The sequence below is a fragment of the Gouania willdenowi genome, chromosome 9, assembly GCF_900634775.1.
Source record: "Gouania willdenowi chromosome 9, fGouWil2.1, whole genome shotgun sequence".
Taxonomy (NCBI): domain Eukaryota; kingdom Metazoa; phylum Chordata; class Actinopteri; order Blenniiformes; family Gobiesocidae; genus Gouania; species Gouania willdenowi.
In genome coordinates, this window is record NC_041052.1 from 33,169,186 (window position 1) to 33,185,643 (window position 16,458).

At 38.8% G+C, this 16,458-nt stretch overlaps 1 protein-coding gene across 1 annotated transcript; it reads left to right on the forward strand.

Annotated features, from left to right (window-relative positions):
• The first annotated feature begins 10,120 nt into the window (after positions 1-10,120).
• On the forward strand, positions 10,121-12,683 carry LOC114470066 (tubulin beta-1 chain-like). The gene is made up of 4 exons (XM_028458076.1): positions 10,121-10,279; positions 11,114-11,222; positions 11,309-11,419; positions 11,491-12,683. The coding sequence occupies exons 1-4, from the start codon at positions 10,130-10,132 to the stop codon at positions 12,552-12,554; spliced, it is 1,434 nt and encodes a 477-aa protein (XP_028313877.1). The 5' UTR covers positions 10,121-10,129; the 3' UTR covers positions 12,555-12,683.
• Positions 12,684-16,458: the final 3,775 nt, after the last annotated feature.

Below are 16,458 nucleotides of genomic sequence, written 5' to 3' on the forward strand. Positions count from 1 at the left end.
CAGACATACTGTACATGGGTCCAGCTGTTATTCCCACACCTGCCATTAGCCCGTTTCCAACAACAGGCAAACAGCAGAAAGCCAGAGTTACAGCAGCGTCATATTCACAGTTTAACAATGTCAGACATGTCCAATGTGTACATGCAAACTGCAAATTACTCAACGTTGTTAAAAGGATCCTCCAATGTTTTTACAAATGTGGCCTAAAACTTTTGAAATGTCCTTTTTTGAACAGGGGTTACCAACCTTTCTGAAACTGTGAGCTATTCCAGAGGTACTGAATAGTTCGTGATTTTATATATATATATATTTATATCTGATATACAGTGGTGGCTGGTGACAAATATTCTTTGGGGGGTTGATCACCCCTAGCCGTCCAGTATAAGAATTCAAATCAACAGTCAGACGACAACTATAAAGGAACAATTTTCAATATGAAGTTTAATGCTCCATGCATGCTTTAGAAAGGAAGGGTTTTAAATACAATAATCAACAGCTATCTATGATCAGCTGAATCTATACACATGAACAGTGTGTGTGAGTGAGTGATGTTAGTGTTTCTGAGGTGAGTGTAATATGATGAGTGAGAGGAGGGATGGACAGTTATTATTTGCTCGTCTGTCTTTCTGAGTGGATCATTTCTCAATGACTCTGGTGTTAAAATCAGTGATGTCTCATGTTAGGTTTTATTCTTTCTATTGAGCATTGAGGCCATCTTTTGTCATAATATTCCTAAGGAAAGATTTTATCATCTTTAAAGAGAAGCACCTCTCTGTTTATGACGTTGTCATTGGTGTGGTGATGAGGATGTTAAGGAGACTTACCGTTTATGTTAAGGAGAAAGAACAGCCTCCCTGATAATACAGAAGAAATACATTACAGTTTCAAAAGTCATTACTGAAAAGTGGTTAATATATAACACATAAGCCCAAGACTGATTTAAATGAAGTTACTGTATTTGAGCATTTCAAATTAATTTAAACAGTACATTGTTTTAATAAGATGAGAGATAAAAAAAATGAAAATAAAAAAAACAAGGGCTATATATATTCTATTCAAAAATAAATAACATTTGGCTAACACTGTACATGCATGGCTTACCTGGTTATACGGGAGCGTGCCTATGTTCTCACAGCCCTATGTTGCCACCTTTCTAAGATTTTTTTCAAAATTACACCCTATGTTCCCACAATTTTACTACCCCTGGTCGTTAGGGGGTTCACCACTCAATCCCGCGATTGGCGATTTGAAGGCGAGAGCTAGCTTCCAAAGTCTTTGAAGCTCAACACCGACTACTACACCTCCAACATGGGGTTGCTGTGGAGTGACGAACCCTCATACCAAAATTAAACTCACTTCCATAAGTTAGTGCAATTTAGACACAGCACACATTTAACTTTATATAATTCTTTAATGAACAGTACACATCCTAACCCTAACCCTAACATAGGGCTGTGGGAACATAGGACCTAATTTTGAAAAATATCTTGGTAATGTTAGGGTTGTGGAACCATTTGTGAGAACATAAGGCTGACCTTGGTTATATAGCATGTGCAGGAAAAAAACAGCCTTTCTCTTTGTAGAAATGAAGCTCTGTTACGTCAAACACAGCCTTGTGCTCATACTATGTGAAAAGCACGACTTGAAATTCCAAAGTGCACAAAGCTGCTCCTTGTTCATTAAATTAGTCATTATCATCATCATCATCATCATCATCATCGTCATCATCATCATCATCATCATCATCATCATCCCACTGATTGACACACAAGCAGGGTTTCCACTCCACAGCTGCTCTGTTTAGGAGCCCATTTCTACAAGTCACAATTATGAGATTTCTCATAATTCTAACTTGAGAATTTATTATGAATATTTTTACAATTCTTGGGTTGTTGTTTTCTTACAGGCAGATATGGGCCATACCTAGGGGCGGAAGTATATCCAACTGCAGCCGCGGGTACAGTGCAGGCGACGCCCCTTACAAACTGCGTCCACTGCGGCAGTGGATAGGGTTAGTAAAAAAGGAAGGTAAGTGTAGCCAGGAAGTGTAGGAGGTAGCGGTTAGGGTTAGGGTTAGTAAAAAAGGAAGGTAAGTATTGCAAAGTTCCAAATTTGCCAGAACAGTGGAGGCAAAAACGGTAGTTGCTCCTCCAGTGGGTGGCAGTAATGCACTAAATCGAATAGAAGCAGAAGAAGAAAGCAAAAGCGGTTGAGGTTAATGGAAATGTATTGACTCAGGGGGATGATAGGGCGTGTTTTGTAAGGGGTTGTGGTTAGTAAAGAGCCTGGTTTGTAACGGCTGTGGCTACAGCTAGACCCTTCTCAAATTTACAGAGCGCCAGGATCCTAAAATTCTGCGACTCCGATTGGCCATATATTTATTAATCTGCCATGGCAACTGCACATGATGGGGGAATTGTAGTTTATATAATTGATATTGAATGTAGGCAAACATTAGTGGGTAAAACCGACATTTATAACTGAATTTGTAAAAAATATATTTTACATTTTACCCCTCTCTTATACGGGAGAGCGGCGCCCCAGCGCCCCCTATGGACCGGCCGCCACTGCTAATATATCATATTATAACATACCACTGACCATACATCAGATTTGAAACACTTAAAAACATTTGTCTCAATGATTCCGTGAAAAGAAATATTTAATGATGGTTCATTTATTACTGAAACTTTATCAGCAGTATTTACCTTTAATAAGTACTAACTTACATCTGTCATATGTATTTATCTTTGTGAGTTTGAATCCAGGAAAGTAAATCAAATTTTAGATGGAGCTCATTGATAACTAGAACTCCTGAGGCCACCTCACATGGTCCATGAGGGCTACCTGGTGACCTCGGGCACCGTGTTGTTTACCCCTGTATTAGAAGATCTAAGATCTATCCCTAACAAAACACATAATTATGCACCATATTCATTTATGTAGCTTTTAAAAATGGGACTACTTTATCGTTTTAGAGCCTGTGTCCCACCATTTTGAAATTATGTGATTGATGTTGTCAACGGCCCCACTGCCTGTAAACATCTCATTGTTTTATATTGAAGTGAAACATTCAGCCTAATGACCAATTGTGCTGCTTTTGGTTGCTCTTTTGTTTACCAAAAGAGAATAAAAATAGCTGTGAACCAAAGAAAATCTGTTACCGCAGGGGCAAGAGTTCCTACTATGCGGTTTGGTAGTAGACAATGAAGCAGAGAAGAAGAGCTCTCCTAAAGGGTCTTTACTCTCCCTTAAATAGCGCACAGCTGATGTTCTTGTGGCTGATGTTAGAGAGTAAATCATGGACTAAGGTTAATTTTAATGCTAATGCGAGGCAAATGCTTTTGTAAGACTAATGCTAAGTTAATGCTTGAGCGAATGCTAATGCTGGGTTAGTGCTAATGCTAGGCGAATGCTAATTCTAGGTTAGTGTTAATGCTAATGCTAGAGTAATGTTAATGCTAGGTTAGTGCTAAAGTAAGGCTAATGTTAATGTTAGATTAGTGTTAATTCTATGTTAATGCTATTGTTAGGCTAATGCTAATGTATGGTTAGTGCTAATACTAGGTTAATGCTAATGCTAACAAATACAAATGCTATCTAATATTAATGCTAGTAGTAGTAGTAGAATATCAACATTTGGACATGTGATCCAGAAAACACATTTCATTACCACATTTTGGAAATTCCATATTCCATTGTACTACTGACAAAACTTCCAGTTAACTTCAAAATAAGAGCCCCATGTACAAAAGAGTTAAAAGACTAATGGAAGAGGAGATGAGATTCCTTTATTTTGAAAAAGGGATGTTTGAGTTTTAGCCTGAAGACAGTCCCAGGATGTTTTTACATTCTGCTCGCAATGCATCACAGGGCGGTTAGTGTGCCGAGCGTGCATACTTAAAACTGTCCCCATATAGTATACACTCGGTTATTTCTCACGTACTTAATCGTTTCCTACTATCTAATGTGAACGCACTACATACTGGTATTATTTTGACATCAAACTTAGTATGAGTAGTATGTTAGTATGAGATTTCAAACACAGCCCTAGTCTTTGTGTTTCTGCATTTCATTTTTGAATGAAAAATATGTTTTTTTCTTTTCATTCTGAATAAAGGTGCCCATCATCATTTGTCCAACACTGACACAGTTTAAAACACCCACTGTTTCCGCTGCCTTTGTTTGTCCGTGAGGATCAGATTACAGTCGTGATACTCTGCGTAATTATGTTAAACCTCCCTGGGTGTGTCTCAGCCTGTGGCATCTGTTTCCTCTCTGTCATATCGATCGGCCTGCTGAAGCCTGAGTGCTGAGTGCTGCACTGCCTTGAGAAACGCTGAGTCACAATAAGCTACGCAGCAGGACTGGAACGCAAGCTGTGGGAAAAACCCTCATCCTGAGGCAGATCACTTACAGGTTTTTTAGGTTTCACATTCACTGATCAGCTGACCAGTCTCAGGGTGGTTGACCCAGAGCACTCAATGTAACACACAGCCTCTTCCTCCTTCTCTTCCTGCTCCTCCTCCTCCTCCTTCTTGCCGTGAATGAATAATTGATCTGCTGCAGCACAACAATCTGCAGAAGAACAGAAGGTCCTGCAGCTTTCCAACACCACTGCAGTGACGTTTCATTTTTCACTGACTATAACAAAGTGTCTTTAATTCCTTGTATCACAATGTTGACACAACAGCACGTGGACACGATCGGGTTAATTTGAAAAAAACAGGACAAAGACCGTCCTCGCAACTTAATGTGGGACGATATATCTTGTGACAATCGATCGCAATATATAAACATCACAAGGTATATTGCAGATGTTACAAGTGATATTTTGACAGATATCATGATGATGACATGATTAGGTTTTGATTTTAGACTAGCATGAACTGTCAGGCCATGTTGTAAATTTAAACAAAAAAGAAACTAACAAGGCCATGTTGTAAATTTTTCAAAAAAAGAAACTAACAATAATATAGGTAAATACAGAAAAAAATTTACATAATCACAAGTACTAAGCTTGGTAGAAGGAATGTGGCAGCAGAGGAAGTCTTTAGCTTTGATACTGCTTCTCTCATCGGTTTTACCAAAGTCCTCGGATATGTGCATCATTCCCGAGTAGAGTCCGAATTCTGCCCACTGTAGACCCAGGTAGTCGGTGTTTTCGTGCACCAGGTGTAATCTTTCTGGAAGCGAGGGGACTGCCTTGCTTCAATATTGCTGCTGAGCTGCTCCCATCGGTTTTTAAAAGTGCTCGTATCAGCCGAAAGTGGCTTCAGTGGAAAGAACCTTGTCCCTCCTTGAGTCCGAATATGTATAATATTAATAATATGAAGACTATTAAAAAACTAAAGATCTCTGGAATAAAATTACAAACGCTGTTAGGTTGGAAATATCAACAGAGTGAACAAGCTTGTTTATGTTTATATCCCTCTCAACCTATGACCCCCCAGGCCATGCATGTGCAGTTCCAGAGTGTGAAAAGGCTTATTGATGCTGATCACTCTTCCACTATGCAACAGGACATTTCAAGTAATAAGAAAGATGCTACCCACGTCGAGAAATTGAAACAGCAACCCTCGATTGCAAATTCCGATAACAGTATGTCGACTGTTAAAACATTTTTTATGTCAAAGCAATGCCAAAGAAACTTATTCTCAGACTGAAAACCTGATAGAAGAGTATCTAGTCTCTCAGATTTCTCTCAGTAAACAGGTTTCTGCAAACACACCTAAAAATAAGGGACTAAGCCCCGCACAGTGACAGGGACGCTGGCTCCTCATTGGCTCCCGTGCTGACTCATTCACTGTCATGCAGTGAACAGACAGGCCTTTGTGTGTCAGCTTACATGCCTGCACCATGGAAACCCTGAGCCCGACCTACATACTGCATGATATGCAGAGCTGCGACGAGGCTGTTCAAACATGGCCGAAGGAACACTTTAATCTAATCACTCTGCTGCTGCTAATCTGCATAGAAATGCACGGCATGCGCTTTTTTTTTTTACTTCGTTCCCAATCCCCAAGCTTGTTGTCATGACAACCATCAGCTGGTAGTGATGTTAACCCCTCTTAGCCACCCGTGGCAGCTGTGTCATGAAGAAAAGTGTCTGGTCGCGTTGTAGCCACATTCTGGCCTTGTGTTCAGGTTAAATATTAATAAGAGCATCTGCCTCTTAGATAATTTATGGTCAAAGCTCACATGGAAGCTGAATATCTGAATAGTCTTTGTTTAAAGCAAGGATGCACAATGAATCTTGTAGAGATCTCCCATGTTAGCATATAAGCAGTGACGTGCAGTCAGGGTAGGCAAGGTAGGCAGTGCCTACCCAAGGGTGAAATTATATTTTGATTATTTTTTTTAACTATAATATAATTATAAATTATTTATTTTTCCATTTCCGATAGCCTACAGTACCTATAAGTGTGAAAGTGTCGGCATTTTGTGCGTTTCATAGCCTAAATGACTAAACATTGCTATTTCCTGGTACGGCAGAGACGCTGTTCAAGTCTCACTTCGCTGTAAGGCAGGAGGAGGAACCAGGAGGAGGCCACACCCTCTAACAAAAGCACATTGCTGCTCTGTCTCTATGCCCATCACATGTTTTTATGTGTTTGCGCATGCGCAGTCAGTTTCCCAAGATAAAAACCATTTACGTAAAAAGGCAGCTCTCTACACTGCCTTTGGACGTAACCGTGCTATGCTAAATGCTATACGTAAGTTCACAGTGCATGAGTGAATTGATAAAGCGTGGCCAGTGCTAGGTTCTCTAGCTAGTGGGCAGGATAACACTACAGGCAGGATGACAGCGCTAGAGATGATAAATAAACTTTCTATTGAGGAAAAATGACAGCTTTTAAAAGATGGGAGACCAACACCTGAGTTATCAGACCTTCAGCAAAGGTAAGGTCAGAAAATGGTTTGTATTTTCCACAGTGAATGGTACAAAAGGAAGGATTGGCTTTTTGGATGCACCTCACTGAGGCTGTTCTGAGTTGTTGTTGTTGTCATTTTCTCCGTGTTTCTGTGTTTCCAGCAGAAACAACGGATGCGCTGCCGAGTCATGAGATAAATCTTGTTGGTAGAGTATGGTGGCTGCTATTGAATAATAGTTTATGTTTCTTTAATGGTGTTTTACAATGTTGATTTTGTTTGATTAAAACTTGCCAGCAGAAACACATTGAATTGCCACTGGTGTTGACATTGATGGTCTCGATTTGCAACGCTCTGCCTACCCAACCCTAGTGCTTATGGCACATCACTGCATATAAGCCTTTTCACACTCTGAAAGATTTAGATAATTTTTCCCTTTGGGTTGTTGATTCCTTGAAAGATTTTTTGCGGAACTGCAGCTAACTTGGCATTTCTGCCTTGGAGACCGATCTCCAAGGCAGAAATGCCGAGTAAGCTGCTAAAGCTAATGCTGCACACGAGCTGAAAATTCAGGTTTTCCCAGGCTTTTTAAACAGTGACCAATCAGCTGATCAGTGCGGTTTCACTTATTGGACTGTTTAGTGTCCATCTTGTGCACTTTCTTCAAATTTGTAAATTTAATTAAAATAATAGCTTAATAAAAAATCATCACAGACTTGTTTAGTAAATGGTATACCTCGTAAATGTACCTTTTCAAAGTGAGAACTCAAACTGTCCTTTTCACACTCGGGAAATCTTGCTTGTCGTATCAATAATAACAATACATTTTATTTATAAGCGCTTTTAAAAAAAACTCAAAGACACTATACAGTTGTTAAAACAACTACAAAAGTCAAAAAAAGGAACTAACAATAATAAAGGTAAAAACAGAAAAAATTACATAACAATCACAAGTTAAAAGCTTGGGAGAAGGAATGTGGAAGCAGATCAACATCTGTCGCTTTGATACTGCTTCTCTCATCGTTTTTACCAAAGGTAGAGTCGAAATTCCGCCCACTGGAGACCCAGGTTGTCGGTGTTTTCGTGCACCAGGTGTAATCTGTGTGGAAGTGAGGGGACTGCCTTGCTTTGATACTGCTGCAGCTGCTCCCATTGGTTTTTAAAAGTGCTCGGCTTTTTGTAGCAGAAACATTTCTAGAATCTAGGATTTAAAAGTTAAATTAGCGTAAACCAATTGATTATACATTTCTGGATATTAGATTTCTTTTCTTCATATGTATTTATTTACTTTGCTTAAAATTATTAGAATAAAAATAATTTTGGACCTTTTAATTCAGTGTGTTAGATGTCACGTGCAGTGTATATAAAGTCTATATCCAGTAAATATTAATACCAAAGTTTTAGTTTTAAGATTAAAGATTAAATCGGGGCTTTCGCCTTTAATTGGCCATGTAATGTTAGTACATTAATGGAATTCGTCCTCTGCATTTAACCCATCCCTGAGGAGCAGTTCTTCAATTTAGACTAAGAACATAATGAAAAGTACATTTTTGTATTGAAATTAAAGTAAACAGTTTCACATTTATATTAAGTTTGCTGAAATAAATCACCTTTGTGACACAGTTTAGATGAGAAGAACAAATCCTGATGAAACATGAACCCCAACACTTTTTAATATAAGGCCTCATATTATTACGTAAACTGTGCATTGTTGCACTAATCCTTTATAACCACCCGTAAGCATTCCAGCTATTTGACCATAAAGTACAGTTGGTTAAGCCTATTCTAATATGAACCAGTACTGTCAACACTTCATTTCAGACCCTGATATCGACTTCCCCCCCAAAAAAAATTACTTTAACTTGATATTGATAGGCTGTGTACAATCTGACTGATTATGTTGGTGGGTCAATATTATAGAAAATGGCTCGTTTCTAAGATGGGCTATTGACGTGATGCCTAAATTTTCTGTTCAACTGCATTTGTTTCCAGTAAAAAAGGTTTAAAATAAATGCATAAAAAGTTGCCGTTTATGTAGAACCTTTCCTGTATATGCACTTCCTTGAATTAGAAAAAATATCTTTGAAATTACTTCATTCAAATGTATTTTCTGCCCTACTTTGCATGACTTCCTTAGAATTTACATCATGATATTCATGAAAACTTTGTCCAACAATGCCTAATTTATATGATGTGGTGGAAATCCTTATATGTCATTGACCCGGATACACTTTTTAATTTTAAAGCATAGGCGTTAAATTACTATTAAAACTTTCATTTCAGATTCTGACTGCATCGTGTATTCAATAAATACTTATAAGATTGTAAACATTGTTCTTATTTATTGATGTCTCAGCTTGTTCCTCAGGAATGATCATGGGTCCAAAGGTCATTCTAGTCAAGAGCCAAGCTTGTAGCTTGTGTACATGATTAGTCGATTATTAATCCAGTTGCTTGATGTGTTTTGTGTCACAATGAATAAATAAATAAAAACAGCATTGATGTGAAATACCGACCACCATAAACCAGGATTTTCTTTCAAACCTAAAGAAATCATGAGACTCCACCCATATACTGCTCAGTTTTACCCTGAAGGCGTATGTATTATGAATGCAGGGTCTCATTAACAACAAACACATAATGTACTAGTGTTCTAACTATACATTAGTTTTATCCAAGCTCTAAATCACAAAATGGAAGGATTTAGGGACTTAATAAATGTGAGTCGTAACCAGCTGCTGGATTTCAGATCTAATAATGCCTGTGTGTGGATTAAAAAGCACATGACTAAAAAATCAGTGCTAAAGCTATTCACAGCAGCCATCAGCCACTTCCTACTGCAACAGCTCAGCTAAAGTGGACCATTGTGATCCATTAGCCAGCCAGCCAGCCACGTGGACTGCGGCTCAGAATAACCGTTATATGGTCCCGTAAAGCCCCAACACACACGAAAAACTACGTGTTGTCGAATATAAACATAAATACAGTATGTTTTTCATGTATGTTAGTGTGAAATTGATAAAACGTGATCAGTGTCGCATTTTCTTTTCGCCATTACGAGCGGGTGACAAACTAAGATCTGCAGTGCAGAGTCAACCGAACCTGAGCATAAGTTACTGACGAGAGCACCCGCCAATAGCAGCAGAAGAGTCCAACGCACGATTGGCCCAAATCTTTGTCAATAAGTGACGTCACTGTATGTTAGCCAATTATGTGTACTCTGAGAGCGAATGGGTTGAACCCAGTGGGACTATAAATGCTATTGTCAAGACGTCAATGCTCACAATTCACCGTTGGAACGTATCCTGTAGTAGTGTTTTTGTGCTTAAGACGTCTCAGCTTTTTCAAAATGAGGGAAATTGTCCATCTGCAGGCTGGCCAGTGCGGAAACCAGATTGGTGCCAAGGTTAGTGAAATTATATTAGGATTTTAAGTCCGACCTATGTCTTTGTGTTGTGAGGCGGCGCTTTGTGCCGAGACTTACTGAAACCACACCCTGTCTTTACCAAAGCGTTCTACTTGACTTTTTTTTTCACTTCATTTCCAGAAATATAGGATAGAATGTTCATGAGGGGTATTTAAAAGGAAGAAGACGTAATATTGACTGAGTTCAAAGGTTTTAATGTATATTTTTCCTCAATGTGGAAAACCGTGTCGGTTATCGTTAGTCTGACACCCATCTTGCTTCAGGGAAAGGTTAAGTGTAATATCAGTCGGATACCGGCTCAATTACATTTATTTTCTCCAGATTTGTGCATTTGTAGCGGTTCACGAAGGCCTGCTCGTACAGGCTGTGGTTTCAGCCGTTAGTGACGTAGGGCGAATTTTGAATTCATACCCGGACAGCCAATAGGGAGTGAAGGCGCACGCGCCTTAATCCTTGTCGGTGGCCAATCCTTTTTAAAACATCACATATTTACATGCGTACTATTCAAATGGTTGAAGGTTATAATTTTTTAATTAACAATTGAAGTCGCCACAATCAATCGCATTTTTACTTGCACTATTAATTTATAATTAACATTGTACCGTCGGTTTACATTTCAATATCACATCCTGAGCTCAGTCCTTGATTCCTTCCTCTTTAGTGTAACTATTTATGTTTCGGTGGGTTTTCAAAGGGAATAAGAGTTGGAACTGCTTGACAGAGAAGCACGTAAAATGTTAATGTATCTGTGAGCTGCTAAAAGCCCTTCATGGATTTTGGATTTGTTTTAGACACCTTTGTATTCCTTGACAGTTCTGGGAGGTGATAAGTGATGAGCATGGAATTGACCCAACCGGTACTTACCATGGGGACAGTGATCTCCAGCTGGACAGAATCAATGTCTACTACAACGAAGCCTCAGGTAGGTGATATTAGATAACAAGTTTTATCTGTTTCTTTGTCATGTTTCTGATGTGTGATTTATTTATTTTTTTAATAAATTCACAGGTGGCAAATATGTGCCCCGCGCTGTGCTTGTGGACCTTGAGCCTGGTACCATGGACTCTGTCAGGTCTGGACCTTTCGGGCAGATCTTTAGGCCAGATAACTTTGTTTTTGGTGAGTTATTCAATTTCAAATTTCTGTTTTAACTTGGTGCACAGAAAACTAAGTTTGCTTTTTGTGTTCAGGTCAAAGCGGCGCTGGGAACAACTGGGCCAAAGGCCACTACACAGAGGGGGCTGAGCTGGTGGACTCCGTCCTGGATGTAGTAAGGAAGGAGGCGGAGAGCTGTGACTGTCTGCAGGGCTTCCAGCTCACTCACTCCCTGGGGGGCGGTACCGGTTCCGGAATGGGCACACTGCTCATCAGCAAGATCCGAGAGGAGTACCCCGACCGCATCATGAACACCTTCAGCGTGGTGCCCTCCCCCAAAGTGTCCGACACCGTGGTGGAGCCCTACAACGCCACTCTGTCTGTCCACCAGCTGGTCGAGAACACTGACGAGACATACTGCATCGACAACGAGGCTCTGTACGATATCTGCTTCCGCACCCTCAAACTCACCACACCCTCGTACGGAGACCTCAACCACCTGGTCTCTGCCACCATGAGCGGCGTCACCACCTGCCTCCGGTTCCCTGGACAGCTCAACGCTGACCTGAGGAAGCTGGCGGTCAACATGGTGCCATTCCCCCGTCTGCACTTCTTCATGCCGGGCTTTGCCCCCCTCACAAGCCGTGGCAGCCAGCAGTACAGGTCGCTCACAGTCCCTGAGCTCACACAGCAGATGTTTGACGCCAAAAATATGATGGCCGCCTGCGACCCACGTCACGGCCGCTACCTCACTGTTGCCGCCATCTTCCGTGGTCGCATGTCCATGAAGGAGGTGGATGAGCAGATGCTGAACGTGCAGAACAAGAACAGCAGCTACTTTGTGGAGTGGATCCCCAACAACGTGAAGACAGCTGTGTGTGACATTCCCCCCAGAGGCCTAAAGATGGCCGCCACCTTCATCGGAAACAGCACCGCCATCCAGGAGCTCTTCAAACGTATCTCTGAGCAGTTCACAGCTATGTTCAGGCGTAAGGCCTTCCTCCATTGGTACACTGGAGAGGGCATGGATGAGATGGAGTTCACAGAGGCTGAGAGCAACATGAACGACCTGGTGTCAGAGTACCAGCAGTACCAGGACGCCACAGCCGAGGAGGAGGGAGAGTTTGAGGAAGAGGAGGGTGAGGAAGAGTTGGCCTGAAATACTCTGAGAATGTCTGTCTCGTTTATTTGTAAGGCTCTAAACAGCCTTGTTGAAAAGTTCAGCATCTGTCATTTTCTGTGTAAGGCTCTGTTCTAATGCCTTAATAAAGTTGAAGTTCTGTTCCAACATGTCTCTTATTACTCAAGTACACTTAAAACGGCTTAATACAAAAGGCTTCAGTTTTTATTTCACACAATGATCTGAAGTCAAGCTAAGTTTCATGTAGAGGAGTGAAGCTTAGCAGGCGGATGGTGTTACTCAAAGTCCAGCTGTGTGGACCATCTACATCTCATTCTAGCGTTGGTACAAAAAACACAAATCCACTTGTCCAAGATAAATCAACAGGGTTAGAGCAGTACAATTAACGTGTTGGATAAAACACAACTAATAGTGTATATGAATAATCTTTAGAATCTGCATCCTGTATTGATTCTTAAAATTTTAGATATTAAAAATAAAATACTTGCATGAGAATTAAAAACAGTTAAAGATTTTGTTTTCATTTAAAACACAGGTGACCGGTGCCGATCAGTTAAAATCAATCTAACCAAAAGTATGCCAAACCCAAAAAAAGAACAGACTGGTTTTCCTGTGTTAGTGAGAATTTATTACATACAGGTACATCTAAAAATAAATGTTTAATGTTTTTGTCACTTATTCCAGAAAGTCACACCTATATATGCTCAAGTGAAATATTTCACGCTTTTAATTTTGATTACGGCTTACAGATAATGAAAACCGAAATTCAATCTTTGAAAATTAAAATATTGTGGAAAGAGTGCTGTATCCAAACTTATTCACAGAAAGTTGAGTGGAAGGAAAAAAGTGTGGTAGGACAAGGGATGACCGCAGCCTTCAAGATTTTCGAGCAGCGCATCAAGAGCCACTAAGCACAGAGAAATTCTTGACATGGGATAAAAATGTTGCATTCCTCGTGTCAAGCCACTCCTGAACAAGAGACAACGTCAGAAGCGTCTTACCTGGGCTGTGGAAAAAAAGAACTGGACTGCTCAGTGGTCAAGAAATAAGGGCTTCATATTTTTAACTGTGTGTCATGAACCTATATCATATATGGGTTTGACTTTCTGAAATGAGTGACGAAAAATATTAAACTTTTTTTTTTTTTTTAGATGTACCTGTATAACCACACATCATGCAACTTTATCGTCAGTCCACTGGGGGAAGCATCTGTTCAGGAAAGTTTTTTGTTTTAGTTTTTTTTTAATTATTGAACAAGTACAGATACAAACAAAAAGGCACCTTTTCACATTAATACAGATTATAGACAAGGTAAAATACAGAGCACAAAACAAAAAAGAACCACGGGGCTAAACAATTTACATGCAATAAAAATGGGGCTATTGAATTAAATCAAGTTTTTTCATGAAAGAAATAAGTCTAGAGGCATTTCTGCCATGAAGGAAAGATAAAAAACTGGAAAAAAGCTTAAGCTTGTTGATCCAGTGGGTAAAATTAGATTTATATTTATTAACATATATGAATATAATATTTACCTAACAAAACAATATTATTTACACCATAATCAACCATCTTATCATTAACAAACAAGCCACATTTGAAGTTGAATCCCTTTAGATAGAAACCATCTCCAAACATCACTCCAAAAACTGCAACATGTCACAAAAAGAAAAGATGATCCAAATCCTCAGTCCCAACTTCATAAAATACACAATGAGCAACATCTAAATTAAATCTCTGTCCCAGTAATTTGTTTATGAGGTACACATAATTAATAACCTTAAACTAAAGTTCTTTCGCTTTGGGCAAAACTGAATAACCTAAAATCTTTGAGGTTGTAATCTCTTTTAGCAGAGTTAGTGGAACAGGAACTCATAAAAGTGTTTCTAATAACTTTATTACATTTAGGGTTACAAAATTCAACATAATTAAGCTGTCATGATTTAGAGATAACTTTGTAATGTATCATATCCTGTTTAATCATATTTTTAAGTGACAGTAAAAGCGCCTTAGCAATCTGGTTATATATTTTCTGAGTACAAATGATCTGAAATTTTTCACAGAAATCAGTGTAATGTAGAATGTTTTCATCACCATCCATTAAATGGGAGATGGCCCAGACACCTTTGCTATACATTCATTCATAAAAACAGATCTTCTGCTCACCAGAATACATCTATTGTTCCAGATTGGTGTGATGTGTGGTCTGAAATTGTGTTTGAAAATAAGTTTCCAATAAAGAAAGGCTTGTTTATAAAACTCTGAGAGTTTGACTGGCGACTTGTTATTATCATAACAACATTTCAGAAGAAACTCAAGTCCACCTAATTTCTGAAAGATAAAGTTGGGTACATGGAACCGAATAGAATGTTTGTTGAGTATACAAAGCTTTAACCGTTTGAACTTCAACATTATGGGGCGCCGTTAGTAAAGTTGCGCATGCCGGGAAAAAAAAAAAAAAAAACAGCAGCTTTTTGTAACATTTAGCAACAAACCACGTTTAAAAAACATCTGTTAATTTTTTTATGTTACTTTTGACCAGATTTACAGCAATATTTGTGAAATGAGTGATATTTACTATGTTAATTTTAAATGATAAATATTAAATCTAAATGTTTAATGTTAAATATAAATCTCAATGTATTTTTTAATTCTTATTTTCCTTTCCTAATTTTTTTTTTTTTTTTTTTTTTTTTTTTTTGATGGTTTTTCAAAAAAAAAAAAAAAAATCATTAAGATTTTTCCATCAAATATTTAAAAATGATTGTCATCAAATTGTATATGATTTACCGACTTTTGTCAACATTCCACTACCTGGAAGTACTTGGGCTACGATTGAAAACGTTACAGAGGTGTTGAGCACTGAAGTGAAAATATTCGTTGTAAATTGTTATAACCCGTGTAAGCCTCTGATCTTGGCAGAGCTTGATCAAATTGAGAGAAAAACAGGTTCCTCTGTGGTTTGGGTGGGAGATTTTAATGCCCATACCCCTCTGTGGGAAAGCCAAGAAAGGGACTCAAATGGTTTAGTGGTAGAGAAATTTTTATATAGAAGTAATTTTTTAATCTTGAATGATGAAAGCTCAACTCGGATTGATATCAATACAAACAAGACTTCCTGCCTTGATCTCATTTTTACATGCCCTTCATTGGCCAGGATAGCAGAGTTTGGGATGAAAATACATTTGGTAGTGATCATTTCCTGGTTATGGTTATTTTTAATACAGCACTTATGGGAGAATCTTCATTTTTCCCTGGCAGATTGGGACAAGTTCAGGGAAGGCACTAATAAGGAGTTGGGTGGTGTAGATAGTAATGGCTCTATAGATAACGTGCAAGTATCTGTTAGCTATGATTCTGAGAGTTGCTTCAGAGACTAGTAGAAGGTTGCCAGGTGATCAAATAATTGTTTAATTGTAGAACAAGGAATGTTCTAAAGCAGTGAGTAATAGAAGGAAAGTTTTTAAAAAGTTAAGGATGCATCCTATTCAGGAAAATGTTATTGATTTTAAGAGGTGTAGGGCTTTGGCTTGGAAAACTATCAAGGAGGCAAAAAAGAAATGTTGGAGTGAGTTACTGTAGTACATTAGGCCCTAAAACCCCAGTTAAACAAATCTGGTCTGGATTCATAGAACGGTGGGGAAAAGGACTAATATTGCTGTACATGTGTTAAAGAATGGCAACACAAAAGCTGTTTTTAGTAAAGAAAAAGCTGACGTGTGTAGAAGTATTTCAAGATGTTCAGAACCCAAAGTTTTTGGGGGATGAAAGTCTTAGAATTAGAAATGAAGTTCTGCGAGATAATAATTGGAAGTTAACATGCAGTGAAGATACAAACAGTTCTTTTAATGTGTATTTTTATTTTAAGGATTCACGTTTAATAGATAAAGCAGTCGTGAGCTATCTTGGCCAGTCAGCCCTG